At 40.2% G+C, this 26,197-nt stretch overlaps 3 protein-coding genes across 5 annotated transcripts in view; 1 reads left to right on the plus strand and 2 right to left on the minus strand.

Annotated features, from left to right (window-relative positions):
- Positions 1–8,207, minus strand: part of PDCD11 (programmed cell death 11) — a 32,415-nt gene extending 24,208 nt beyond the window's left edge. Inside the window, exons 1-8 of one of the 2 annotated variants that reach the window (XM_081863374.1) lie at positions 8,067–8,207; positions 6,841–6,955; positions 5,852–5,983; positions 5,352–5,519; positions 3,572–3,733; positions 2,824–2,947; positions 808–989; positions 44–151 (exon numbers count right to left, since the gene is read on the minus strand). In XM_081863374.1, coding sequence (XP_081719500.1) covers positions 44–151; positions 808–989; positions 2,824–2,947; positions 3,572–3,733; positions 5,352–5,519; positions 5,852–5,983; positions 6,841–6,945 — 981 coding nt within the window. In that variant the 5' untranslated portion in view covers positions 6,946–6,955; positions 8,067–8,207. Of the gene's footprint in view, positions 1–43; positions 152–807; positions 990–2,823; positions 2,948–3,571; positions 3,734–5,351; positions 5,520–5,851; positions 5,984–6,840; positions 6,956–7,966 lie in introns of both variants that reach the window. The other variant, XM_081863373.1, reaches the window with a different exon arrangement.
- Positions 8,208–8,302: 95 nt separating this feature from the next.
- Positions 8,303–11,743, plus strand: ATP5MK (ATP synthase membrane subunit k). Of its 2 annotated transcripts, none has more exons than XM_081863465.1 (5): positions 8,303–8,429; positions 9,101–9,168; positions 9,876–9,973; positions 10,478–10,575; positions 11,465–11,743. In XM_081863465.1, exons 3-4 carry the CDS (start codon positions 9,887–9,889, stop codon positions 10,568–10,570), a joined length of 180 nt encoding a protein of 59 aa, XP_081719591.1. In that variant the 5' UTR covers positions 8,303–8,429; positions 9,101–9,168; positions 9,876–9,886; the 3' UTR covers positions 10,571–10,575; positions 11,465–11,743. The 2 variants fall into 2 exon arrangements, with proteins under 2 accessions (XP_081719591.1, XP_081719592.1); XM_081863466.1 differs by having other exon boundaries at positions 8,383–8,468.
- A 1,252-nt stretch (positions 11,744–12,995) lies between these two features.
- Positions 12,996–26,185, minus strand: TAF5 (TATA-box binding protein associated factor 5). The gene is made up of 11 exons (XM_081863415.1): positions 25,569–26,185; positions 24,124–24,358; positions 22,510–22,825; positions 21,669–21,832; positions 20,613–20,748; positions 19,435–19,555; positions 18,615–18,744; positions 17,152–17,316; positions 15,841–16,018; positions 15,252–15,429; positions 12,996–14,169 (listed from the first exon to the last, which is right to left on the minus strand). Exons 1-11 carry the CDS (start codon positions 26,140–26,142, stop codon positions 13,952–13,954), a joined length of 2,415 nt encoding a protein of 804 aa, XP_081719541.1. The 5' UTR covers positions 26,143–26,185; the 3' UTR covers positions 12,996–13,951.
- Positions 26,186–26,197: the final 12 nt, after the last annotated feature.

Raw genomic sequence — 26,197 nt, forward strand, 5'->3', positions numbered from 1 at the left:
CACAACCTTAACACAATTTAAGACTTGCTATAAAATCACTTACCGTCTGACCTGGTGCGTAGTTTCTTGTTTTTGTAGAACTCATGTGCATGTAGTCCACAAGTCCAGAGAAGGAAGACAGAAAACTGAGAGAAATTCCAAAAGGAGTCACCTGGAAATATTCAAAAGGAAACAAAAATTGCCATGCAAGATGTAAAATTAAACAGAAGAATTTCTCTGACAGATCTAGATGAATATTAAATGAAGATTGAGTTCTAATGTGGCTGTCATGAAATGTAAATGTGTTTTATGGTTTATATGTATTATATGCTTATATGTATACAATATTAATGATTCTTTTGCTAGTGGCTCCAAATTATGTCTTCTAGTGCTGTAAATCACTAGATTTAATAACATTTTAGGGTGGTAATCAACCAAGTCGTAGGACTTGGAGTAGACACATTGAAATTAATGAACCTAAGTCATGTCCATTAACTTCAATGGGGTAGCTTGACTGGGACTAATGTTGAATATCACCCTATAGAGATTTTTAAAAATCTAGGTCAAGCTAGAAGAAGGAAAAAAAACCCTCATGTGGTTCAGACACAGGGTCATAGATGTTTCCAACAAAAAGTCTCTATTTTTGCAATTATCCTTTTATTTTAACCAACCTCAGTAGTCAGACTGGAACAATTCAAAGCTGTGAAAAAGCGGATGCATGTTTTGTTTAAAATGCAGATGTGTTAGAGAATTTATTAATCTCACTGTACTCTTCCAAGAGAGAAGAAAATAAGATTAGTACATTAATTCATTAAAAAACAGCTTTACCTCCTGAATCTGGGCTTTCACCACCAGCCCAGGTAGCAAATTGCCAAGGGACCAGTTTTGTTCTTCTGTGGCAATAGCTGCAGCAACCTCCGACTGATCAATGGCCATGCGGATTATCCTCCCACCATTCTTTACTTCTTCAATAAGGCAGTTGAAGTATTGGCCTATCTTCAGCTCAGTCCCTAAGAGACCAACACATGCAACTATCATCACTTATCAGCAAAGCTTTGACATTACCTTTCTATCACTATGGCCATTATTTCCTGGCACCAGCTACTTCTGAAATCCTTTCACATGTTCATCACATTAAAAGGCTTTTCATCCTAGACTGAAATACTTCACCTTGCATAAAAGGCTTCCTAAACAAGAGAAGCCAGGCAACAGCTGGCTGCTTATAAGTTACTGTACAATGATATGTACTCAAGAATCTCTCTCTCAAACACACACACACAGACACACAGACACACACACAAACATTGGGCAGTAAATTCTGCCTCTGGTAACTCCCAAATCTAAGATTTTACATTCTCTATTTATTTTTTTCAAGGCATCGGAAAAGTTTATTTGTAGAGACCAGCTGGATATAAATGTTGCCTGCATGCTTTTACATTTCCATATTTTTTTTTAAATATTTTTTAACAGTTTTTATTTTTAATTACAATACCAATAAACAATACAATAGAACACATCTCTTAACATAGTTTTCTTAACTTCTTTGGACTCCCTCACATCTCCCGCTCCTGCGTTCCTGACTATAAAATTTTATCCAACAAATTTATCCCCTTATTTCGATTCTTATTCTCTAATTTTCCAATGTTATATCTCTAATTTTAGATATCCTTTATTCAAATCTTAAAAATTTAAATATAACCTAGAATTTCCCAAAATTTATCTTTTCTTAAATTTAGCTTATCTTCATATTTCACTTCCTCTAACTTAATGGTGCCAAGTTATTTATACTCTAGCATCCTTCTTAACATTCATACAATTTACAATATTTTTGTAGATAAATCTTGAATTTCTTCCAATCTTCTTCCACCGTTTCTTCTCCCAGGTGTCGGATTCTGCCAGTCATCTCAGCCAGTTCCATATAGTCTATCAGTTGCATCTGCCATTCTTCCAGTGTGGGTAAATCTTGGGTTTTCCAATGCTTAGCGACAAGTATCCTTGCTGCTGTTGTTGCATACATAAAAAATGTTTGGTCCTTCTTTAACACCTTCTGGCCGACAATACCCAGAAGGAAGGCCTCTGGTTTCTTAGGAAAGGTATACTTGAATACCTTTTTCAGCTCATTATATATCATTTCCCAGAAAGCCTTCACCCTAGGGCAAGTCCACCAGAGGTGAAAGAATGTTCCTTCATTTTCTTTACATTTCCAGCATTTGTTATCAGACAAGTGGTATATTTTTGCAAGTTTGACTGGGGTCATATACCATCTATATATCATTTTCATAACATTTTCTTTCAAAGCATTACATGCAGTGAAATTCAGCCCAGTAGTCCACAACCTCTCCCAGTCCTCAAACATGATGTTATATCCAGTGTCCTGTGCCCACTTTATCATAGCCGATTTGACCGTTTCATCTTGTGTATTCCATTTTAACAGCAAGTTATACATTCTTGAAAGTACCTTAGTCTTAGGCTCTAACAATTCCGTTTCTAGCTTCGATTTTTCCACCTGGAATCCTAACTTTTTGTCAAGTTTAAAAACTTCTTTAATCTGGGCATAGTGTAACCAATCTCGCACTTTGTCTTTCATTTTCTCCTGACTCTGCAGTTTCCAATTATCTCCATCTTTTTCTAATATTTCCCAATACTTCGGCCATTTGGCCTCCATATTGAGTCTTTTCCGGGCCTTAGCTTCCAATGGTGAAAGCCACCTTGGAGTTTTATTTTCCAGTAAGTCTTTATATTTTATCCAGACATTAAACACTGCTTTTAAGATTTTACATTCTCTAAACCACCCATTTGCTTCTCCCCCTGCCTTAAACCCAGTACTCCTAAGTATAGTTATACCTTTGTTGGCTGACTGCAGGTAGGTCTTGGCTTTCTGACGAGGCAGAAATGCTTTTGTTGCTTGGATGCCTATGTCAATAAGGTAGCCATGATCTTCCACACTAGAGATGCAGCCAGAGAGCAGCTGTTTGGAGAAGAAGTGTAAGCTTAAAGGAAATTTTATCAGACTCCTTGTTGTTGTTCCTCCCTCCTCAAGCACTCAAGTTTCCCTGAAAAGAAACAGGACTTTGGGCTTCCACAAACGAGACCTATACCCTTCACAGCAATATTAGGACAAGATATCTGCACCTGCTGAAATTCTATTCCCTGCATTCTTATAAAAGGCACAAGAACATTTTCCCATATCAAATCACAAAAAATTAACAGATAATATGTTTTGAGCTCATCTGATGATGCCCATTGCCAGGTTCCCCAGCTACTGAGGTTAGGGTATGTGATGATACCAGAGAGGTTCTTTTCCATGGAAGCCCCTTTCTAGGTCTGTATACCTGGCACCTACATGGATGACTTTCTGGCACCAAGTAAAGGCATTTTTATTTATCCAGACATCTTAATTCATCACAATGAGTTTTTATTACTGCTTCTTTCAATTGTTACTTTACATTTCAAAGCTATTTATCTGCTAAAGTGTTATTAATTGTTGTAGTTTTGTGCTTTTTATTTTGCTTTATTGTATTTTATTTTTTGTAAGCTACATGACATAATTTTGAAAAGGCAAGCGTAAACAGATAATTCATATGTTTCATACCATGCCAGGTCTCAGAGTGGCAGCATTCAAAGCCTTGTTGACATCTTTGGGGTTGATTGTTAGCTGTATACTCTGACGACCTGTAGTAGTCTTCTCCACACCAACCACAGCACATCTGACCAGCATTCCTGGGGTAAAGAGATCTGAGAGAGAATTCAGATCCTGCAAAAAGATAGTTTAATGGATAAAGACTAAAATAAGGAACATATCAAAACAGCAACAGCAATATCTAGTCACTGACTCTGAAACTTTGGCCAAACAATCTTCTGCTGTAAGCAATACAACTGAATTTTTGAACATGCTACGGAAGATGTTGATTACTGAAGGGGTTGCAATGCAGCCATTTAACTATTCAAAGCTTATTTCCTCCAAAATACAGATAGCAAGCCAAAAGAAATTCATGTTACTGGCTGTGTGGAGACCCAATGCAGGACTTCGGGGGCAGAGTCTAAAAGGGAACTAGCCAAAGGGAATTTCTAATATTTCCTCTAAATTCTGCCCTTCTCCCTGAGGAGTCCCATTTTCCTCTTCTTCAGACCTTTCATATGTTGTTTCCCTAACAGGGTTTCTTGGCTTTTTGGGTGGCATTTCGAGTGAGTGTGATTTGACAGCAAAACAAGAGTCAGATAAGAAATTTTTCTCACTGCTATTCCCTCCGGCTAGGTTCCATTTTAGACTCTGGCCCCAAAGTCCTGCACTGGGTCTCCACACTGAACTTGCAAGCTCCCTTCACCCAACCACAAGTCTAAAACCTCTGCCAGAATAGCTTCAAGTTCTCTTTTCAATTTATTACATTGGCTTCGCCTCATACACTGGGTTTTTCCACAACTACACCAATATGTCTTCACACCCAGGATAAGGTAATCATTCCCAGATTTACCTTTCCCCTCACGGTGTATTCATCCCACCTCTACCACCAATTTGTGGCGTTCGTACAAAGCCCCTGGTTGTTTCACGGACTATTGACCTGTACACCACTACTTTATTCTTTTGCTGCCACCAATTTTGTGGGGAGGAAACCCAGGGTTCCCCGGTGAAGTATTGCATTTCAGTCAGGTAGAGTTAACAATGAAGATTAAAGTTTATTTCAAACACAAACAAATTTTAAAATATATTAGAAACACTGTCACTCTATTGCCTCTCAGTCTTGTCCCTGTCTCTAACTCACTCTGACTCCTCTATCCCCCCCCCAAAAAAAGAACCAACCAAACTAACTGTCAAAACCTCTGGGGTGAGCCTCAAAATCAGGTAAGCTCTGCCTCTGGGCTTTCTTATTGGTCAACCTATTAACCCTTTCTCTCCCTCAATACAAACGTATCCCTAAAGAATGGGCAAACACCACATCAGCATATGTTGTTCCAGACTGGAATGGGATGTGTCAATCAAAATCTAGAAGTGTTTTTTTAAAAAAGGTCTATCTTCTTTCCTTTTATTCAATTCCGAAGATATTAATTTCAATGCAAATCCTCCCATTCTTGCAGTGTGCAAAACACTAAAGCAGGGCACTCCAGATGTTGGACTACAACTCAGAACACCTCTAGCTGTAGCTGTTGGGGATGGCTAACAACATCTGGATGACCTCAAGTTCCCCATCTTGGCACCAAAGCAAGTCAGGTGTTGTAAAGGCAGCTCTAAATGGTCTTCTACAATGTAGGCCTCTTCACAACAGAGGAGGAAACAGAGGAGGCAAGAGAATGCCCTGAACAGAAGAAACCTGCTGCTTGGTGGTACTTGCAGAACCCACCAAACAACTACGTAACGCACACGCACCTTGTCTTACCTCTAAGTGCTCATCTGTAGCCACCTGTTCATTCAGCATCTCATTGTAGGCATCACTTATACGTGTCACTTGCACAAATCCAGTGAGCCCATTGGGCAAGCTGATCACCAGCTCAAACTGATTAGACTCTTTCACGCATCCTAAGAGCAGTACCCCTGCAGTGAGGGACTGTTTAAAAAACAAGGACAGGTAATAAGCAACTTTCAGAATCACTTTTTTCTCCTGTGTTTTACACAACTAGACTGTCCCCCACAGGGGAAAAAGGTATAATGTTAATAAAAGCTGTAAGTCCCCTTTTTAACAAGACCTTAAAAAATCCAAAGAAAAGCGGAAGGGGAAAATTACATCATTGCCTTCTGCATGCTATGAATTATCTCTCAATACCACAATAATGTACAATCTCCTCCTGTCTCATATGCTACTATTTGAAATGGTACTAATTATTGTGTAGTTATTTGCCACAGTGTGAAAATAAGCCATAATACCAATTATAGACCAACCTCAACTGTTAGAAATTCAAAATGTTTAACACCGATTTTTACAACGGCTTTCTTCTCAATCTTGAGTTTTTTTGGCTTTGTTTCATCTTGATGGTTTTTCTTTCTTTTCTTGGTCACTTCTTCATGTTGCGTCTAGGACAGTAAAAAAAGAAAAAAGAAAGACATTTCAAGATTTTGAAAAGACAGTTGCTTCCCTAAAACAATAGTTTAGTTTTAGAGCTGCAAAGGGACCCATGAATGTAACCTGCAGGAAAGCATGTTTAAGAGAGTTTAATCTTAAGGAAGGCCTGGTCTGAAACTCAAAGGAGCAGTACAGATCTAAAATTAAACAAGAATGGAGATGCAGTGACATTCCAGTGCTGGATTACAACTTGCATCATTTCTAACCAATGGCCATGATAGCTAGGGCTGGTGGGAGTTGGAGACCAACAACATCTTGAGATCTACAAGTTCCTGCACTAACCCAGTTTAGTGTTATGGAAGCAAGTGAGCTCAAAATTGAGGCTGAAGTGCTCTACCTCCTCTCTCTTCTTCTGGCACACATCAAAGGAAGACATTTGAAGCATTCACTTCCAAGTTTAAACTAAACTGACCACAATTTGTTGCTATGCCCAAACCAGGCCAAACTCTGGCTTACTGAAATGAACCAAAATCAGAAGCTACAGTTTAATCGGCATGAAACTTGTTTATACAGCACAGGCATTTCTATTCTATCCTGAGGAGTTCCCAGAACCACTTATTGTGTTATTCTTAAGAACAATGTCAGTGCATCAATCTGGGCCTATAGCACAGTGATAAAGCATATGCATTGAATGCTGAAGAATCTGGGCTGAATCCTTGGCAACTCCAGTTAAAATTGCTACAGGTAAGAGGGTTTGAGAAACACCTCTGTAAGCAGTTAGAGAATTGCTACCAAGCAGAATAGGCAATAATAAGCAACAAGATCTGACTTAGTGGAAGGCAACTTAATATGTTCACAATTTGCATACTTTGAATAAATTATCCTGCTCTACTGTTGACTGACTGGCCGCCTTTTCTTCTTGACTTTTTCTTTGTGGGCCACCTCGAGGGAAATTCTCTTCTACAGATGACATGGTTATCTTTCTGCAATGGAAGCAACAAAGTTATTTGCATATACAAATTGTGTTCAAAAGGGCAAAACCAACACAAACATTTTCTTACATGCAAAGAATGAAGACAGACTTTAAAATAACAGGAATAAAATAATTGTTGTGCTTTTGATGATTCATTCTCTAAAACAAAACAACACTCATGAGAGTATCATGACACCAAGAGCTCATAAATATTGTTAATCTATAATGTGCAAACACTGTACCACACCTACTCAAACTGAATGTCTACTGGTAGAGATGCAGAAATAAGCTAGTCCTTCCTTTGTTCTTAAGTAACAAAGAGTTATTTCATGAACCAAGATCCTAAGTATTCAATGCCTACATAAGTGGAGATCAATAAATTGTTTTTTCTATCATTAGCTCAGCTGGTTAGAGCGTGGCGCCAATAACACCAAGGTCACAGGTTTGATCCCTGCATGGGTGCATCCCAGGGGTTGGACTAGATGATCCTCAGGGTCCCTTCCAACTCTATGATTGGGTCCTCTTCTATCACTCAGCCAAGAAAATAACTCACCTGTTGATTTCTGGCCGTTGTGCAGCTATTAGAGACCCAAAACCTTTGTATTTTAAAATATGACAAACTAAAAAGAGAGCATTTCACAAACAATATGCACTATTCTAAATGACTTTGCTTCATAACCATACCAGGATTTTAATCATTTACTCCACATACACTCAGAAAAATCTAGCAATCTTTTGCTAGTTTTAAAATATAAACATTTTTAGATAGCTCAGAAGGCACAAAGTGGAAGCTGGGGCAGATAAGAGCACTATTTTTACTCTGTCTTTATGTCCATAAAGCAGCTTTCAATATTAAAAATAATAAAATAGCAAAAACAAATGGGTTAAATCAAGCCCCCCTTCCATGTCTTCTGTGAGAGATCCTGCAATCAGAAGAGCGGAGGCGCGTCACAGCAAGCACTCCGGCCGCGAACCCGCAAGGCACTCACACAGCCACGCTAGTTCTACACGTGCAACCCACCTTGCCGTATTTCTCAATCCCCAGCTCACTCGGACTCGGTCCTTAGGCCACCCTCCTTCCCGTCATTATCCCTCTTTTCCAGAGAGCTCAGCTTATGTACCTTTCCCCCACGCTTCTTCAACTCACTGGCACGCCTGGGGCATGAGAGCCGCCACCTGCTCCGTAACCCGGAAACGAATTCGAAGGCCAGCAAAGGGCAACCGGAAGTGGGCTTTACGGAAACCGGGCCGTGGTAGAACTCGCGGGACGGTTTATTAGTCGTCACAGAGCGCAAGGAATCCGGTAACTTTGACAAACACGCAAATTGCCCAATCACATCATACCTTTCTGAGGCAGTGCCGCCTTACTCCGTCAGGGCGGCGCGCCTCCCCCAATCAGAGGCAAGCGGAAAGGACGGCTGTTTGAGCGACGCCATCTTGCACGCGAAGGGCATTGAATGGTTGTTATCGGGAGGAGAAAGCGGGTAATAACTGCGGCGGGCGCTGACTTGGCTCGACAGAAGGTTAATTTTGTTGGGGTGTTTTAGTAGCATCTGTAAAAAGGGTAGAGGCCCTGTTAGTGTCTTGTGACACACACATGCACCCTGGTAGAAGTAACCTTCAAAGAGTGCTATGGCAATTGAAATTCAGTTTAGTAAGCCAATAGCTACTGCATAGGTCCAAAGGGTTAGCATTTTTGTGCTGCTGTTTCCGACCGGGCCGAGGGATTTAGGCTGTCATTTTCTATTCTGTGTGTTGTCTTCAAAACTCGTTATGAATGTCATTGGTTGGTATATAGAGTAATTTAGCGTTTGATACTCTTTATACGCAGGTTGCTGTTCATATGAAATAACTAAAGTTGGGTCAATGGTTGGTAATAGCTAGCCGAGGTCTAAAGGAGCTTCTATTATGTTGATTGAAAAATAATAAGCAGTTTGAACTGTTTAAAGGCTATTATTTCACTAGTAAACGATGATGCATAAAATAACTTTCTGGTTAGTGAAATATCCCAATGGAAATATGCAAAACGGAGTGGTTTCCTTTTTCTGAAGTTCTGGTGTTATGCATAGCACCAGACTCTGGTTGGCTTTGCTTATGACTCCGTAGTGTTCCTGTATCTGCAAGAGGATGAGCCGTCTCTTTCCTTGTTTTCCAGATTTGCAGTGTAAAATCAATCCACCTGTTGAGGAGATACCTCTGTTAATCACAGTTGAGAAACATTTGGTAAGTTGGTCTCCTATACTAGATCTAACTAGTATTCCTCAGTGAATTGATTTGAATGTTCTCGCTGAACAACAGTGATTGAAGGTCTGTTTGAAAGCCCTTGCTTTCTGCCCAGACTTATGCCTTTAGCTATGACATTGATGGCCTGACTCCTTGGGGTGGGAAACTACAGTTGTTGGTCTTGTTGATCATTGACTCAACCATGTATAGGTGGTACAGGAGTTGTAGTCTGGAACGATAAGATAAATTTACTGCATGAAGTATTCTAATGTCAATTAAAACTATGGATTACATCATTCTTACAAATAGGACATGCAACTTTTATTAGGTTATCTATTATAATTATTATTATTATTACCCATGCATGTGAATAGTGGCAAATCCGTAACCTGCTCTATGGAGGCTCAGGTGGCTAAATAATTCGTTATTTACAAGCCCATTTTACGTTTCTTGAAGCATTGCTCTTAACTTCAGAAGTAACCATTATTGTTTGAAGGTCAGCACTGTAAAATATATTGGTATTAGATGTAGCAAACAATTCAGAATAACAGCTTTGAGTAGATCCTCCTATGTAGTTTTAGTTTTAGTAGCTAATGCTTTCATGCTCAAATGTAAATAATTGGAATGAATTTGGTCTACTTTGGCTGGAAGATACTGTAGATTTTTTTTTTAAAGATTAAGTACTAACTTCCTTTTTTAAAATCTAGGACTAATAGTGATGGCAGGACACGATGCTGGGTCACAACACCAATTCACAGGGTTTCATAAATACTTCAATACCTACACCATGACAGGCAGAAGAAATGTAAGTGTCCAGTTATATAACTGCTAAGAAACAAAGAAGTTGATTCTCAAAAGTTCCTGAATTGATTTGGGAATGTGTGTGGTGGGAACCTCTGGCACACAGACCGAATTAGGCTTGGCAGGGATCCTAATTTGGTTTGCAAGGCTCTATTCCACAAACCACTTGCCCTGCCTCTGGTATCCTGTGGTGTGGCCTTCCCTTTGAAATGCGTTTCTAAGAAGTTTAAATGAAATCTCCTTGGAACACACTTCAGAAGGTGATGTCTTAGCACCCAAGGTGATGTCACCTGACAATATTATTACATTAGGTGGACAGGTGGACAGCCCTGCCTTCCTGTCAGATTTGGACATTAGGTGGACAGCCCTGCCTTCCTGTCAGATTTGGGCTTTAATAAACTCAGGTACTTTTAATAATCCATTTCTCTCTTTCCTGCACTTAAATAACAGAAAAACAACCCTTTGAAATGTGTTTTATCTGATGAATAATATCCTTTTCTGTCTTTAGTATGTTATAGCTACATATACAACGATTGCAACTATCATCCTGTATTTTAAACTGAGGCCTAAGAAGCAAACTCCAGCCGTGACACAGAAATAAGATGGGTAAGTGTCTGCCATATTTTACTGATGCCAGTAGGGCTTAAAACCTCCAGAAATCCAGGTAAATCTCTGTATCTGTACATGAAATGTCAAATGCAAGTTTAGGATCTTAAGCACTTGTATTGTTATGAGTAAATCATTTCATAGGGCTTCAAGCAGATTACAACATGAATGAAGTTATTTCTTACCAGGAATGTTGTTATCATATGTTGCTGTCTCTCTAATCTCAACTTGAACATAGAAGGGCTTTCTTAAATGGCATAACAAAGTGTAGTGATCTTGAATTTGTGTAACACTCTGTTCTTCAGCTAATCAAAGACCAGGAGCAGATGCATAGTACCAGAATTTTGATACAGGATATGCAAGGTTAATTTGCTTGTTTTTGAAACCTGGGATGTTTGCCATGAGTTTAAATTTCATAGATGTCTTAATAGAGTTGGCTAAGGAAAAGTTGATAGTTCAGATAGCAGCAATTGCTCAGCATGTGCATTTTTATCCTATTTTATATCACTCAGTTCTTCACTGAGTGGCATGGCAAGAGTATCTAAATGCAGAAATAAGGGGAAGTGGTTGCTTTCATATCCTCTTGACATCCAGTTGTGAGCATACCTTTAAGTTCTGCCCAGCTAAATAGCATGTTATTTCATGTCAGCAGTGTATCCCCATTTGTATGATCATATATCTGCTTAATAAGCCTTAAATGTGTGAGCCAGCAAACCAACCAGGAAGTCTTCTGTTAAGTGTAATTTCCCATTTTGTATGAGCCAGGAAACTGGTTAATGGCTTCAGAACAAGCCAGTATATGAATTTTCCTGGTTTGGGCAAAATACTGCCACTGTGTGTAGAAGTTGTGCAAGATGTAGTAACTGAATGATGTTTATTTTTTTGACAGGTTGACATGTTGACACTGGACCACGCACGTAATATAACTAGAAGTTGATGTACACTTCAATAAATCATGAACAGTGATGAAGTTTGTCATCTGTACACATTGCCACTACAGAAGTGACGGTCCTACATATAAACAGCGTACAGAGTTCTAGTGTGTACAATTCAGTTAAGGAGCCCTTTCAATCTGTGCTGAGAAATGATGGATACATCCTTAGGCATTACTGTATCTCTGGGATACACTGCATTCTGTTCCAAAAGTAAATTATGGCTTTCATTACAACCATTTGTGTTCCATTTGTAGTAAGAGAGGAACAAACATGATCCTATTTCCTGTGTCTTAAACATGTGGATGGTGCTGAGCAGAGTATGGCACTAATACTAAATGTTAATATAACCTGTTTAATCTACAGGCATTCGTCAACATACGGAATTCAATGATCTGGCAGGGCTGCTTTTACACTGAGGATAATGCTGAATGATGGGTGTTAAGACTACTTGACTGATCTTATTTCTGAGCAAATATGTGTCTGCACCACTCTGCACAGCCTTAATTCAACCCAAAGTGAAATGCAGATAGGTAATTGGGATCGTGGGTTGCATCCATTGTGGGATAACAAAGCTTTCACTTGCTTTTAACCAATTGTGGTTTATTATGTCCAAATGGAGACAAAATGGGCAGTCTTAACTATGGTTTATGAACTGGTCATTCACCAATCCATAGCAAAGATTAACTACTGTTTAGGCTTCAAATGTAACAGTACCTGTAATTAAATTGAAAGTAGAAAGGGAAGCTTCTAATCTTGCAGTCCTGCAGGAAGTGGCTTGCCTATTTATGTAATGCAAAAACATAATTTAGTGTTGAGACTCAAACCAGGCCTAAATTCCACCACTTTCTGCAGTTTGCCTCTTAGGAAACATCCTATGCTGCATATACTGGTACATTTCATCCCAGATGATGTACTTCCAGTGACCTGCAGGCCCCTTCTGATGGACAAATGTTCTGATCAGTCACCTAGAGGCTAGTAGTGAGCAGGGTCAAATAATGCAATTTTTACTTTTGTACAGTTTGCTAATTTCTACACACATCCCTCTAGCCTCCATCCAGGGAATCAAAAGAGGCATTGTTCAAGAGTACAAAGCACAGCCACTAGAATATGGCTGCGGTAGGCTTGTGGCCTAAGACTTGCAAAGGCCAAGCAGAGGCCCAGATGACTGCATTTGGCTTTCAGGCCTGTGGTTAGATGTGACTAACTGGCTTCCTTGAAACACTGATTTCTATACATACAACCCTTTTAAAAATCCAGTTGTAAACTTGACAAAGCATTACACCATTTCTGGAATTATGTAAGTGGAAATCTTCCACAAGTAGTATTTAACAGCCTCACTTTTTTTCCCCTTTAAAATCATGATTCTCTCATTTGCTTTGTCTTTGAAGATAAAAGCTTGTAGTACAAGGGCTGCTTTTGCTGGAACTACAGAATATAGGTTCAGACGGGTAAAAACAAGGCCCTTGTGAGCAAATGAAACTGAAAGACAGGCACAAAATAGATTTTATTATAAAATATCAAAAGTATAAAACTGTACATAATGCAAAACCATGGCAGTATGTTTTTAAACTAATGGATCCATACTAGTTTTCAACAAATTGTGTATAGCTGTGGCACAATTTTTCACAGAAAGCATAAATGACACTTATGCTTTGTCATTATAGAAAGGGCTCAAAAAGTATTTCTCCCCCTGGCAAATACTTAAGGGGGGGTGAATCAAGATTCTTGTGGTGGGAGGTTGGTCTACTTTTTGTATCCAAAATAGTTAGGAACGCAAAAATTCAGTTTTAAAGGTTTTAAGTATTGTTTGCATTTCGTAAAATGCCGCTTACTGGTAATTGAAGTTTTAGAAATGTTCAATCTTGTTCAATTTGTGCTTTTCAGCTTTGAAGAAACTAGGTTACTCACATAAGTCAGATAACTACTTAGGCCTCTTCACAGCTTTATAAAGAAGTAACAGCTCCATAGAGACAAATTCCACTCTTGAAGAACTTATATGAACCAGCCTTATTCCGAAAGAAAATTTTGGGTACTTATTAAACCTGTGTTAATGCCAAACTAAGTGCTTTTAAATTGTTGTTCAAACAACTTTGCTTTATGCAACTGGCACTACAGTTTTGTAGTGCCTGTTGTCATTTTGTGGACAAGGTTAAGCAAGGTATTCCCACATACTGTTTACTTCTTTTAAAAAGCCATACCACATTATATGTTTCTTCCCCCATTTTTATGATGTCAGTGTCTCAGCACTAACACTGGGGTTGGGGTGGGGTTTAAAATAGCAGTTTCTGAAGGTGTGGCTTGAATCATCATCAGTTTGCACCATTTGTTCTGGCAGACAAGTTCAGTTCATTTGTATAATATGTACATTGTGGTCTTCATTAATTCAAGTTATTCTAAGATATACATGAGACTTGTACAATCAAGTCTTGTAGTTTGGCAGTTCACTGAGGGCTGTATGCTCCAGCGGCAAGAAGCAAATTTCTGCGGGTAAAATGAAGATGTGTGACAGGGGTCGATTTGGACATGTATGTACCCAACAGCAAGTCTTGAGAGCTTTCAGGCAGGTTTATATGTCCAGTGGCTGTGGTAAAATCATCTGTTTCTAAGTCCTCAAAGGCTTTCACAGCATCCCATAGCTTTACCGTGTTATCCATGGAACCTAGGAAAAATGAAAACAACTCTTCTAATTTAACAGGACATAACATTTAATTCTGAATATAAAGAAAAATTTCTGCTATACACCACAACCCATTCGTCAAGCTGAGGATCTACAAAACTACTAATCACTTCTTATATTCACTGCTAAGTACTCTGTAGTAGTTAATAGCCTTTCAAAGATAAAGCCTTTTCAAAAATCCTTCAACCTGCTTACAGGGAGGAGAGGAAGTCCTAATGCATGAGTCGGAACCCATTTCACTCATGCATGGACTCTGTAGAATATGACCCAATGTTTCTAAAATTCTGGTAACAGGACAGAAAATGCAGGTCCCACTCTCACAATTTATAGTTTAAAAGATATAAGCTGAAACCCTCATAATAGTAAAAAATAAATGGAATTATAATAAAGTTATATTTGTATTATATAGTATGAAATCCGTTCACTGGATAGATTGGGGGCTGATGCTAATAAAATTACAGTGGGGGAGCATGAATAAGCAGGAAGGCAAAACTTCTAAACCCATTTACTTTTTCAAAAAGACCCACTCCTTGTTCATAATAGGTTAAAAAAAAAAAGCCAAATTCTGAGGGGAAAAATATTTAAAGTATTCTGCAAAGCCTGCTCGAATTTAGCATGGCCACTTTGGTAAATACATAAAGCTTTGCTTCAAAAGGTATATAATTGCATAAAAGGAAGTTCGGGCCTGGCCTATTAGCCTCAGGTGGTGGATGCTGGGGGATGCAGTGTAGAAGCAGTGTGTTTATGGACAAAGCTGTGCGCCATGCGGCCTCTCCTGCAGCCCCCAAGCTATCTGGCTTCCCACAGGTGCAGTACACGATACCTCCCCTCACCATTTGCAAGTCATGTCTGCTTCTATACATGGAAAGTTGGGTGTGGCACCATCTTGTCCTTTAGGTTCAGTTTTTCTAGTTAACAGACAATGCTAGCAAATTAAAGTATTAAATGAATATGCTTTAACAATTGCTCACTAAATGGAAGACTGAGATGTCAAAATAGAGACAAGTCTATGATTCCAGATGATAGTATTGTTCCACTAAACAGAGCAAAATTGACTTCAATACCTGATGCTAAGATCTCTCCATCTCTACTGAATCTGAGTGTGTAGACTGTGTCTGTGTGTCCTTTTAATTCTCCAACCATCAAACCATGCCCAATATCCCACAAAAGCACTCTTCCATCTGTTGCCCCAGTTGCCAAGAATCTTCCGTTAGGAGAAAATGCCAATGAATGAACTGGTCCCTGGAACAAAAATAAGCCTATTAACAACAACACTTATGCATCACCTTCTACAAGAAGCCTCAAGGTAAATTACACTAGAAATGATAACAATTCAAAGCTACAGAAAATCCTATATATAAAATCCAAAAACAAAACCGTCAACAGTATGCCTTGTTTTACTTAGCAAGCACCCTTCAAATAAATAATGTCATTTCAGAGCGCACTGCACCACCTCTTCTGAGGTGACCTCTTACTTCCCAGTGGGAAGTTAAAAGATAGGTTGTGGAGAAACAGTATCTATTCAAAAGGAAACTTTGAACAACAGGTCAGTTTTTAACTAATTTCTAGTACTGTGTGCAAAGGTTTCAGCCATCTTCTGTTACCATTTTTGTGCAACTAATGTGTTTCAGTGTTAATCTCACATTAATTTACCTTATGTCCTGTGAAAATTCTGACACAATTCCCATTCAGGACATCCCACAGCCGCACAGTCCTATCTGCTGAGCCTGTAGCAATGTAGTTGGAGTTTGGGTGAAAACGCGTTGATGTGACATCAGCAAGATGGCCAGCAAAGATCCGCAAAGGCTGGTAGTGATCCGTAGCCCACAAGCTTAAACCAGTACAAAGAACATTTCAAAAATGCGAAACAAGAAATACATAACAAGACTGCTGATGTCCTGACGGCAAGGGAATGTGTGCTTCACAAGTGCCTCCAAACTAAGCTGAAGAGTCAAGAGAGATGGGGGGTGGGGGGGGGCAAATTTAATTCTCCCTCTAGTATAAAAAACCCTAAATGGCAATTAGTACTATTTTTAGTCAAATGTCTTATAGGATATATCCTAGAACAGGGATGAGGTACCTTTTTGGCACAGCAGGCCAGACATGCAATGGGGTGTGTGTTTTTGCATGTTGTCCTCCCCAAAACCTGATGTCTTAATTTTGGGTTTTAAAAAGTAGGGGTCGTCTTATATAAGGGTCGTATAGGCAAAGGTAAAGGGATCCCTGACCGTTAGGTCCAGTCGTGACCAACTCTGGGGTTGTGGCGCTCATCTCGCTTTATTGGCCAAGGGAGCCGGCGTACAGCTCGTCCGGGTCATGTGGCCAGCATGACTAAGCCGCTTCTGGCAAATCAGAGCAGTGCACGGAAACACCGTTTACCTTCCCACCAGAGTAGTACCTATTTATCTACTTGCACTTTGATGTGCTTCCGAACTGCTAGGTTGGCAAGAGAAGGGTCGTATACCATGTACAAAATAAGTTAACTTTGGCATCAATCATCTAATGTCAGGTGACTGATAGGTGGGTTCACCTATCAAAGTTAATCTGAGGCAGGGGGAGGGGTCTCCTTCACCAGTGCCATTCTGCTGGGAACATACTGGCAAAGCAACAACTATAAGGACTGAACTCTCCATTCACCAGCTGATAAGCAAAGAGTTCAGTCCTACTGGCTGAAGGAGTCTGCTTCACCAGCATGTTCCCCACAGGGAACACGGTGGCAAAATAGATCCTTGCAGGATTGAACCCTGCCCCCCCTTCATCAGCTGACATCACCCCCTGATATCTGTTGAGATACAAGTGGGTGTTGTTCGGGGGAAAGGACCTCGCAGGCCAAGATTGGCCTTTGGGTTAGAGGTTCCCTACCCTTGCCCTAAAATATAGCAGACAGCAACAAGGAGATGTCACCAACTGACAAGACAGAACTGCAGATTTACATTGAGATGGGAAACTCATGCTGACTCTTACCGAGCCACTCTGTCATGACCTCCAGATATAAAGTAATATCCATAGGGAGAGAACTGTGTATCCCATATAGGGTAGTTGTGTCCTTTGTATCCGACTAGACAAGAAAAGGTTAAGAGGCTCCACAGTCTGATAGTGCCATCCTCTGAAGATGATAGCAAGTAGTTCCTGACAGAAAAAATAAATCAGAAAAGGTATTTTTAAGCTATACTCAATCTTAAACCTCTCAATAACACATTTCAAGACATCAAAGCTTTTAATACACTTCAGGAGAGTATTATCCCCATTTTGCATTTAAGAAGCTAAAAGAATAAGATCACAGCTGAGATGACACAGGAACTAAGGATTTCTTATGTTTACATTCTCTTAGGCATCACACTGATTGGTTACTGTTTGATGCTTGGCTGATGCCTGATTTGTTTTTAAGAATTAAAATTTAACAATATAACCTCAAAATTATAAACTACCAGGTTGTATCCAACATTGCCTGTAGCCCCCACCCTCCACACACCCTCAAACTGCTCTGGAGAATTACAGGATTGTCCAGAGATGATGGAGGGGTTTTGGAGGGAAGGGTAAGGTAGCTGAAGCCCAATTGGAGCTGAAGTCCACTCACGCAACATGGGATGCTGCCCACTTTAAAACATGCTCCTCAGAATGTTATCTCCCTTGTTTCTTAGAAGTTATTTCATATTCATGTTTTCCATACAATATTTTTAAAACAGTGATACAATATGAAATATAGAACACTCATCTATTCATGTGCATGTGAAGATCTATTGCCCCATATATAATTATATATAATTTACTAGTTTAAAATATGTGAAAAGCCTCCTGCATCTAAGAAAGCTTGATCATGCTTTAAAGAAATAAAACCATTATTTTGACAGGTATATATTTCATTGTCCAATACACAAAAACATTTCAGAGACTATAGCTAGAGGTGGGTTTGAGATTCATAGATATTAAGTGGACATTGGCTTAACCCACTGCACTTTTGTAAACAACAATTGTGCAGTACTGTTTCAATTCTAAGCTTTTTGATATTGTACATAGCTCATCTGAAGGATGGGACCTTCAGATTAAAAATATGCTAGTACAGACGGAACATTTCGTGTGGGGGTTCTGTTCCTGGCCTCTGCATGCTTTGGTTGCATAAGCATGCCACACCTCTCGTTCCGTTCTCTTCCAGGTCCAAAAGGACTCATATGTCAGCAATCACATGTTAACTGGACATGCCTAAAATGGTCACCGCCTGTAGCAGTTTGAGGCTTCTAGCTCATGAGGTTCCTTCTGATGCTCAACATAAATTACATAGTCCATGGGATCAGGTCTCATTCATCTATCCTGAGGTGGTAGACTCAAATTGTACAAAAGTCTCCAGAAAAATACTTTTTGTAAGTGTGGATACTCTGCTTAAAGAATACTGTATTAAGAGATCCCCCCACAAATAACTATTGTTTTACCTATCAGGACTGAAGCTGGTACCATAGACAGGTCCACTGTGACCATATAAAATCTTCAACTCACTTGCTGTTCTCTCATCCATGATCCTTTCTAAAACATCATCTGATTCTTTATCTATGAGACTGAGATCTGAAAAGAAAAAACCCTAAAGTTTATCTTCATGTAGATCGCTAGTAGTGCTTGCCAAAGTGCAAATGCCTTTTTTGTATCAGAATACCACCATGGCCGAAATCATGATTTTCTGTCAATTTCAATGATACAGACCAAGATGCCCTCAAAATGTGTTTGTCTATAACCTCCATCAGCTCCAGCCAACAGAGATGTGCTGGCTATGCCTGAAGCAAGCTACAGTCCCAAATATCTGATGGGCATCTGGTTGGGAAAGGCCTTCATTGAAATCTGAAATCTGTGATGTTTATACCAGAGTACCACTGGCAACCATTTTGCTAGGCTGACAGGCCTGAACACTTTCAATTGTATTTTCTGCTCCATTCCTGGAACCACTTGATTTTTAAAATCTTCGCATTAGCATATCTTCCTTAGCAAAAAGACAGTACTCTACAATAAGGAAGTACAATAACACAAAATAAACATTGTCTCATTTCCAAAGTATCACAACATCTTCCCTAAATAGAGCATTGATCCTTATGTATAGTTTTTCCCCTGATGTCAGTAGTTATATGTAAAAACAATTTGTATTAATTTGGGTAATTTGATTGCTATTCCAATGGAAGGATTTAAACTGAGGAACCTTCCTCCATGTGATCCTCCATCAGAACAGTTAGTGTGTAAATTAGGACGAGAGTTCATTCTGATTACCTGCTGCTGATTTCACACTGCGTAGCTTTTTGGGTGTCACAGACCACACTCTGACAGTGGAGTCGGCAAAGCCTCCAACGATCATGCTAGAGTCATCTGTAATGTCCACTGCTGTAAGGCCCTGTTCATGCAAAAATCACCATTGAAGAAGTTTTATGTGGGCTGAGAATGTAATCACCACACAGTGTTGTTCCCCGAGAATTGGCCATCTACCATTAGTTTTGAACACAGAGGTGAGAATTACCATATTACAAAATTAACTATACTGTATAGCCATATTTTTTTTTAAAAAAAAATGTAAAGCAAATGTTGCTAAATCTGGGCAGAAGTTTTTTGTTTTTAAAGAAAGGATCCACCTTTTGGCTGGCACTGATTTTTTGTAGTCACCATTTACCCAACCCTCCTGAGTCCTCTGGAAATGCAGAGGACTTGAGAGAAGGGGAAGAGGTTAATTTTCCACTTTACACCAGTATTTGGAGACACTTGAAATAGTGAGACTCCCTTGCTGTCCATCTCTGCCTTCCAACCTGAAGTAAGACAAAGCCTTCCTGCCCATGTTTTGTTCAATAAGTGAAAAGCAGAGAAGGGAAGGAATCTTGCTTCATGTGGGGCAACAACAAGCCATCATTAAAAGTAAAAGATTTGCAGCCACCTATTATTTAAGCAGCCTTCACAAGGCACTTCCACATTTTTGGTATTAACTATGTGTTATATCCTGACTACAACAAGTGGCCTTCCGGCTCCGCATTAGGCAGGTGGTCTCTGTCCAATTTCCTATGATTCCATCTCCCATTGCAGCCCACAACACTTATTTCCACAGCTGTCCTGAGGGCCAGAGGAAAGAGGATGAAAAACCACACTGTGCAAGCAGCATCCCACTCATGCAAAGTCTGGGCACAATCCATTTTTTAAACTGTGCCAAGATTTGATAGAACAGGTATCTGGGAAGGGCTGGATTATACAGCATATGTTTTGCATGCCAAGTTTAACCCTCAACATCTGCAGGTAGGGCAGGGAGAGAATGGTCTGAAACTGGGGAGCCACCGCTGCAGACAAGCAGTGGAGGATTAAGCCCACCAAGCCTCCCCCGTTTGGTTGAGGCCATTTTGGCAAAGCCACCTCCAGTTGCCCTCCGTCTAATGTCATACTTTGGTATCACTACCAATCCCACAACTGACCTGGTATGCATTAAGGAATGTGTAGAAACAAATGGAAGGCAGGCAGTCTGGACCAAGACGTACACGTTTAGTGGCTTCTTTCATATTCATTATTTTGTCCAACTTATCCGAATCCTTTAGCTCAGGAAGCGGGATTCTGCATACAGAAGAACATACTTAAAACCAAAAACGAAACAAAAGATTCATTGATGCCAGGAAATCACACCTGCACACTGACTGAACAGAGGCCTAAAAATAACTCAATTTTTGAATGCCTGAGGGGGAAAGAACCCAGAGAACAAGCTCCTTGGGTAGTATTAACTAAAAGATGACAAAATTAGGAAAATCATAACTCTACCAATTCTTTTACAATATAAGGGAAGTTACTTTTACGAACACCTCCATATTCATAGAGGAAGGTTTTCCTTCAAATGATACAAGCTTTTTACATCAGTGCAATGCATCTCCTAATACATGGGTAGGCAAACTAAGGCCCAGGGGCTGGATCCGGCCCAATCGCCTTCTAAATCTGGCACGCGGACAGTCTGGGAATCAGTGTGTTTTTACATGAGTAGAATATGTGATTTTATTTAAAATGCATCTCTAGGTTATTTGTGGGGCATAGGAATTTGTTCATTCCCCCCCACAAAAAATATAGTCCGACCCCCCACAAGGTATGAGGGACAGTGGACTGGCCCCCTGCTGAAAAAGTTTGCTGACCCCTGTCCTAATAGAAATAGAACCTCCAAAACATTTTTTAAGAATCAAATTAACTGAGAAAATGCTTATCAAAATATTGACTATAGTCTAGTTCCTAGATGGTAAACTTTCCTTTGCTCTGTATCACATCAGAGTGCATGAGGGCTCATATGACTGAATGCTCCTCCATGCAGAAGGAAAAAAAGCCAACCTTCCACACACAAAGTTAGATGTCAGGTAAAAGACCGAGGTAGAGACATTTTCTGTGATAGCTAGTTTTCTATTCAGCCATGTCAGCTGCCCACTTCAGTCTGAACTGGCGCAGACTAAAGAAGCAAGATGGAAAATGAATTGAGACGTTTCTACTTTCAGCATTACCTAGTCTGTGGAGGAGCATTTGGATCTTGCTTTTTACTTTTTGATCCCATGCTGTCTTTTTTTGGCTTCTTCTTCTTTGGCTTGCCCTCCTCATTTTCCCCCTCTTCATCTTCATCATCCAAAGGCAACTCAATTTCTGGTTCTTTTAGTAAGCCAAAAAAGACCTACAAGCCAAAAGAAGAAAAGAGTCATGTAATTAAAAAAAGAAAAGTTTAATGAAACAGAGAACTGGTAGAGCAGAATAATAAGTTTTATTAGATCAATGCAATTACTTTTAAAAATATGAATGTTTCTCTGTGGACCACAACAGCTTTCATTTAAGACATACATCTCTACGAAGAGTGGTCCACCAAAATTCTCAGCAATTTTCAAGTAATTGGGGGGTGAGGGTGGGAACAATAGTTAAGTTTTAACTGTGCTTTAACATGACATGTAAACTGGACCACTAATCTGCCACAGATGTCAGTGACAAATGTAACTCCTTAGCCTTTCTGTATCGTATATTGAACAAAGGCCGAACATATGAAAACATCCGATGTAAGTCATCTCTAATGCCAAGACAACGGTCAGAGAGATACTTGCCATTTTGGCAAGTAAGGGGCACATAAATTTAAACTGCTTTGGAAAACTGGAGATCTATCCAGAACAACATCCAGTTTAGCACAAGGAGCTGCAGTCAGGAGTAATGATATGTAAGAGTGCTTAGCTAATTCTTTCTTATCCAGAAGCATACACTGTTAAGCAACTGCAGATCTACAGAAGCCAAGAACTCTCATAGAACTGACAACCTATACATCCCTGACAAAATGTTCATGATGTTACGTATTTATCAACCTCATACCTTTGCTTTATTAGCCTCCCGTTTTGCCTCTCCTGCCAAACTTCCCACCATAGCATCAATCTGTTGTTTACTGCGAGGCATTCCATCAAAGATATCAATGTAAAGATGTTCCTGAACAATATTCCAGATCTGATTGTTCTGTTTCTCCTGAAGGTGTCTCTTCAATAGCTGATAAGAATCACGGGAAATTCGCAGCACAAACTTGCTCGTTCGAAAATCCAGCATTGTCTCATTCCCTCTCATGTGCTCTTTTTTGGTTAAACTTGACAGTACACGCAAGTCATCTTGATAATAACACTCCTGATCTCCATGAAACCTAGAAAAAGGTTAGAATCACACAAAAGATGTGTAGAGGGACAACTGTCTAAACAACTTAAGTTCTGTGATCTTTAGCATTTTTTATTTTTCTATATTCACACATGACATCTATGTACTATCACCATCTTATATTTAATGTATCTAAAAATTATGTTTTATCAATAGTTATGTTAAAAATTCATTTCAATTGAATTTTTCACTCCCATAACTGCTTTTATCTTGTAATTTCTTTCATTATCTAAGGGTGAGATCCAACATAGTGCAAGTGGGTGTCCACTTGCACAACAGAGCTTCTTCCTCGTCTACATCTGCCCGTCTCCCCCCACTCACTCCAAAATCTGCTCTGGAGGCTGAGGAGAAGAAAAACTAAGTCCTGTTGCACAAGCAAGCGTAATCATTCTACGTCACCCTTAATGTCCCAGATCTTTCTCAATCAATTGCTGGTGCAGTCAGTCTAGCAGAACATCTTGAAATAGCAGTAATTTAATAAACTACTTGACTTTCAAGGTAAACCCTTACTACATAGTTCATTATACCAGAAGAAAGCCACAATTCTAAAGCACAGATGCTGTGAGAAATAGCTAGCTTTTACAAGCAGCAGCCTTTTGTATTAGCCCATAAAACCAGAACGGACAAGGCTGGAAAAAACATTTCAGATTCCTAAGTAACCACATAAATGTTTAGAAATTCAAGTACCAAATACCTAGGATTTTCCAGCCTTGGGCACAGGTAATTTTCCTCTGAAGAGGTCATGTATATATTCGCTTGCTGCCCATAACAGGAGACAATGCAGAGTATTTCATTGGTTCAACTCCCTTAAGTCATTGAAATGAGCAATGTTATCAAATGGTTCAGGCCTAGAAGTTTCAGAACTTTACAGACCTCACTACCACTGGCATTTAATTAGCACACACATAAACAAATGCTGCCTCATAAGAATAATAATTAGTCATTGGAACGCAATAATCTATGTAATAACTGGGAATGTCTTAAGTCATGTTATATGGCATCTATAAATATCCTCCTAAAATATTGCATATATTTTGTGGTTGCAGGCATCCAGTAGCCCACACTTGCAGGAAAGACCTAACTGACAGGAGAGGGGCTTAAAAATATTTCAGCATCTCAGGATTATTTTGTTCCTCCTCTGGATGCCTGCCTTAGCGTAAATGTTACAGGCGCTACTTCCAGTTCACACACTTTAACTCAGAACATCTGCAACCAACAAATTTATAGATTTATCTAGCTAATAGTGAGAACATGAAAATGGAGACTAAATGAACAAAATGGTATTACTTTTCAAAGAAGGACTTTGCTTCATTTTCATGCCCATTGTAGACTAGCTCCAAGTACATATGTACAAAGAGAGGATAAAAAAGCTGCGATAACTCAGCTCGATGACAGTCCAGAGCACATTCAATGAAGTGTTTCAGTCCACTGTAGTACTCTTCATAAAGCGCTGGGTCTCCTTGCTGATTGTAGGCAGACAGTACTGCACTTACATCTGGCTGATCTTCCACAAAGACTCCAACTGCAAGGCATTAACATATAAAGGGTAAATCAATGTTTGCACTCTGTGTAACTATTTCAGCTCTAAACTGTGTAAGCTTCTTGAGACATTAACCTCTTTCCCCTTTATACTGCTGCATAATTTTTCATGTACAGCAGCAGTGCCATTTTTATCACTTTTAATAAGTAATGACACGAAGAAAATGACTAAGAAACATGCTGCAACAAATTTCTTTTCAACTAAATGTTTACATGAAAAATTGACATCATTCAATCATACCCTAAGCTCAATTGTACTATTACAATCCAGGATCAAATATCATTCATAAGCAGGTTATGCAGTCAGTATAGCCCCTTACCTACAACTCCTATCATCCCATGCCATTGGTCATGCTAGTTAAGGCTGATGGGAGTTCTGCTCTACAGAATATTCTATTAGTGGCGTCAATTCCTCCTATTATACTACTTCCCAAAATGTAGTTATAAAAGGTGATAACTAAGTCTCTCACCTAGTTATTTTGAAACTGAAGCTGTAGCCTACACTTTGTATTCCTTCTGTATTATGTGTGGTTTTAAATCTAGTTTTATTGTAGACTTTAACTTTGATTGCTTGGGAGAATAAAAATATAAACAACAGCTTGGTTTTAAATCTAATTTTATTGTAGACTTTAACTTTGATTGCTTGGGAGAATAAAAATATAAACAACAGCTTTATAGGTGTGCCCCCAAAGAGCAAGCCGATTAACAAAAAAAAAGTTAATGTATACAGTAATATGTCGTTGTTGTTTAGTCGTTTAGTCGTGTCCGACTCTTCATGACCCCATGGACCAGAGAATGCCAGGCACTCCTGTCTTCCGTTGCCTCCCGCACAGTAATATGTACTCCAAAATAATAATAATAATAATAATAATAATAATAATAATAATAATAATAATAATAAATAAATAAATTATTTATTTATAGCCTGCCCATCTGGATGGGTTTCCCCAGCCCCTCTGAACGGCTTCCAACAAAATATTAAAATACAATAGTCTGTCAAACATTAAAAGCTTCCCTAAACAGATAAATTGGTCAAGTCATTACCATTCGCAGAACGAATCCTGTGCAATAGCACTAGGTGACCACAACGTAGAACAGCATGCGAATTTAAAAACTGGATTTTGACCTCAGCTGTCACAAAGCAGCCAGTGCAAATATGAAAGGTCCCTCCTGCGAGCGACCCCTTTGCTCACCTTTCCCAGGTGGCCCCAAGGCCACTGCGGGAGGCGCCGCGGCAGCGCCCGGAGAGATGGTGGCCCCGCTCTGGCCAAAGGTGACCGAACTGAGCAGCACATCCCCAGAGCCGGGGGCGCCGCCGCCGGGCTCCTGCCCTTCCCCGCCATGGGACGCCTGGACTCCGGGCGCCGAGGAGCCGGGATCCGCCGCGACCTCGTCGGCGAGCAGCCGGGCCTCCCTGCGGAGGATCTCCTCGGACTCGCGGAGGTTGCTGCGCCTCAGGAACTGCAGCACAGCCAGCAGCGTCTGCCGGTCGGTGGGCAGCTGCGAAGCGGGCGGCGCAGGGCTGGGCGCCACCGGCGGCTTCGCGTCGGCTCCTGCCGCCAACGGCTCGCCCCCTTCCGCCAGAGGAGCGGCGGCCGAGGGGGCAGAGGGAGCGGCAGCGACTCCCGCTGCCGCCGTCGCTCCCGCTGCTGCGGCCGGCGACTGAGGGAGAGCGGGAGGAGGAGGGGGTGGCGCCGGCGGCGCTCCCGCGTCGGGGTCCGGCTTCACTGTGACTGCTTCGGCCGGCTCCTCCGGCAGAGCCGCCATAATGGAACCCGACAGCCTCGCCTCCAACTCAGGCAGCCCGCGGCTTTGCGACAGT

This window comes from Podarcis erhardii (assembly GCF_964252035.2).
Source record: "Podarcis erhardii genome assembly, chromosome: 5".
NCBI classification, from domain to species: domain Eukaryota; kingdom Metazoa; phylum Chordata; class Lepidosauria; order Squamata; family Lacertidae; genus Podarcis; species Podarcis erhardii.